General features: G+C 37.5%; 2 protein-coding genes across 2 annotated transcripts; both read right to left on the bottom strand.

The window, feature by feature from the left end:
• On the bottom strand, positions 1-927 carry LOC109200154 (olfactory receptor 2AT4-like). The gene has a single exon (XM_019355625.2). It carries the CDS (start codon positions 925-927, stop codon positions 1-3), a length of 927 nt encoding a protein of 308 aa, XP_019211170.1.
• Positions 928-1,895: 968 nt separating this feature from the next.
• Positions 1,896-2,491, bottom strand: LOC112844161 (olfactory receptor 6M1-like). The gene is given in 2 exon segments (XM_025903926.1): positions 1,896-2,245; positions 2,248-2,491. Coding segments are annotated over 2 exon segments (594 nt in total).

Genomic DNA, 2,491 nt, shown 5'->3' with positions numbered 1-2,491 from the left:
TCAAATTTTGGGGGGTGGAGAAAACAACCTTTTCAGGTGTTTAAAAATTTCCTTCATTTTAAGCCCATATACAAATGGATTAAACAAAGGATGATACAAAGCTAGTTGTAATGTCATTATTAAGCGTGCAGTTTTTGGAAAATCTGATTCCACTCGGGCTATTACTACATCATAGCAACCTAAACAGGAAAAGCTAATTAAAACTGACAGGTGGGGTAAACAGGTCTCTGCAGCTTTCTTCCTAATTTCTTTACAACTTCGATAAGACATTAAGAATATTTTTGTGTATGTGTAAAGTATGAATAACAGAGGGAGTATTCCAAGATCGAGCAAACAAACCAAACCAAAGGCAGCAAAAAATTCTGATCTTAAACACTGAAGAGTATAAATTCTATTGTTACAAAATGTTTCATTTAAATAAAAGGAACACAATTTAGCTTTAGCACTCCCTATTGCTGGGATTGTAATATGAAATGCAGGCACAAGCCAAGCTATGAACAGGAAAATACTCACAGTCTTTTTTCTCATGATGGTTGGATATTGAAGAGGTTTGCATATAGCCACATATCTGTCATAGGCCATGGCTGCCAAGAGGAAAAACTCTGAGCAAGCTAGACTGTAAAACAGAAAATACTGAAAAAGACATGCCGAATAGGATATGACCTGTTTTTCAGATAAAAAGTCAATGAGATATTTAGGGTAAACAGCTGTAGAGTAAAGAGCACAATTCAACAGCAAAGCTGCAATGAAAATGTACATAGGCTCATGGAGATTTTGATGAATACAAATGAGATACAAAATTGTAGAATTACAGCAGATTATTAGAATATATACTATGAACATAATGTAAAAATAAACATATCTATACTTGTCAATTTCTACAAAACCATCAAGAGTTATATAGGTAACATTGATTTTTTCATCCATTAATTCTTGAAAAACTATGTTTTATCATATAAAGAGGGAAACATGACCAGTATAGGTGGAAAAAAGAAGACTCAAAACTGCACCACCAAGCACCCTGGGTTGTGTCATTTTAATTTAAAGACATCGTCATCATCATCTTCAAACTTACACAGTGAGCAGTCAGAGTGTGTCGAAGGTTTTTATCAGGTGGCTTAAGCCTCCTCTGAAAGTCCGTCACACCTTTTTTCACACCCTTTCAATTGAATAAAGTTTCTATTACGCAATCTTTCCAATTTACACTATCAGTTGTAGCATTTTCTAACCATTACAATCTCTGGAAAAACAGACATCAGTTTATGACTTTCCCCATCAGGGGAAATAAAACATTGGACCACTGCTACAGCAACATCAGAAATCCCTTTTCAGCTGAACCAAAATCCCACTTTGGAAAGTCTGATCACCTACCAATCCGGCTCAAACCAGTTTACAACAAAAGGCTAAAGACAAAGCCCTACCTGAACTGAAAGTACGAAAGCTAGTCTTCAGGGATGCTTAGAGGCCACAGACTGGAGCACTTTCAAAGAGGCCCCACAGGCAAAAACTATGAATACTAAGAGACTGTGAGTGATTACATTACCTGGTGCATGTCCATAGATGCCCGTCCCAGGACAGTCCGTATGTTCCGCAACCAAAAACCCAGGTTTAATTGTGACATAAAACAGAAAAATCAGGAAGAGAGAAGAGAGAATAAAACCCCAACTTTGAGGCAGCAAGCCAAAGGGAAACAAGGATACCCACCCCAGCCTGCCACCTCTCACCAATGGCAACTCCAGCCTGTGACAGAGTCCAGGTCCTCTTCAGGGGACTGGTTCTAGAGCACAAGCCATGCATTGAGGTGACCCATACTATATCTAGCCAGTACCTCTCAAACTCATGCACTAAGTCAGGCTCTTTCCCCACCAGAGAGGTGACAGTCCATGTACCAATTGCTAGTCTAGGTAGCCAAAGATGGTAATTAATCTTGATCTTTCACACAGAAGAGTGTAAACCGCATTGTTACAAAATATTCCTTTTATATTAAAGTCACACAGTTTAATGATAGCACTCACTATTGCTTGGACACCAATATGACAAGCAGGTACAACCCAAGCTATGATCAGGAAAATGCTCACAGTGGTTTTTCTCATGATAATATGATATTGCAGAGGTTTACATATTGCCACATATCTGTCATAGGCCATGGCAGCCAAGAGAAAGAACTCTGAACCACCTAGAGTGTAAAACATAAAAAACTGAAAGAGACAGGCTGAATATGTTGTGACTTGTTTTTCAGATAAAAGTCAATCAGAAGTTTTGGGTAAATAGTTGTACTGTAAAGAACAGAGTTCAGCAATAAAGCTGCAATGAAAATGTACATAGGCTCATGAAGGTTTTTATGAATCCAGATTATGTACACAATAGTAGAATTGGTGCAGATTATTAGACTATATAATGCAAACATAATAAAAAAGTAAACATATCTGTACTTGTTAATGTCCACATACCAGTCCAGAGTTACATATGTAAAATTTAACTCTTGATCCAT

This window comes from Oreochromis niloticus, linkage group LG16 (genome assembly GCF_001858045.2).
Source record: "Oreochromis niloticus isolate F11D_XX linkage group LG16, O_niloticus_UMD_NMBU, whole genome shotgun sequence".
NCBI lineage: Eukaryota > Metazoa > Chordata > Actinopteri > Cichliformes > Cichlidae > Oreochromis > Oreochromis niloticus.
Note: the sequence above shows the minus strand (reverse complement) of the source record. Positions and strands in the feature narration are given on the sequence as shown.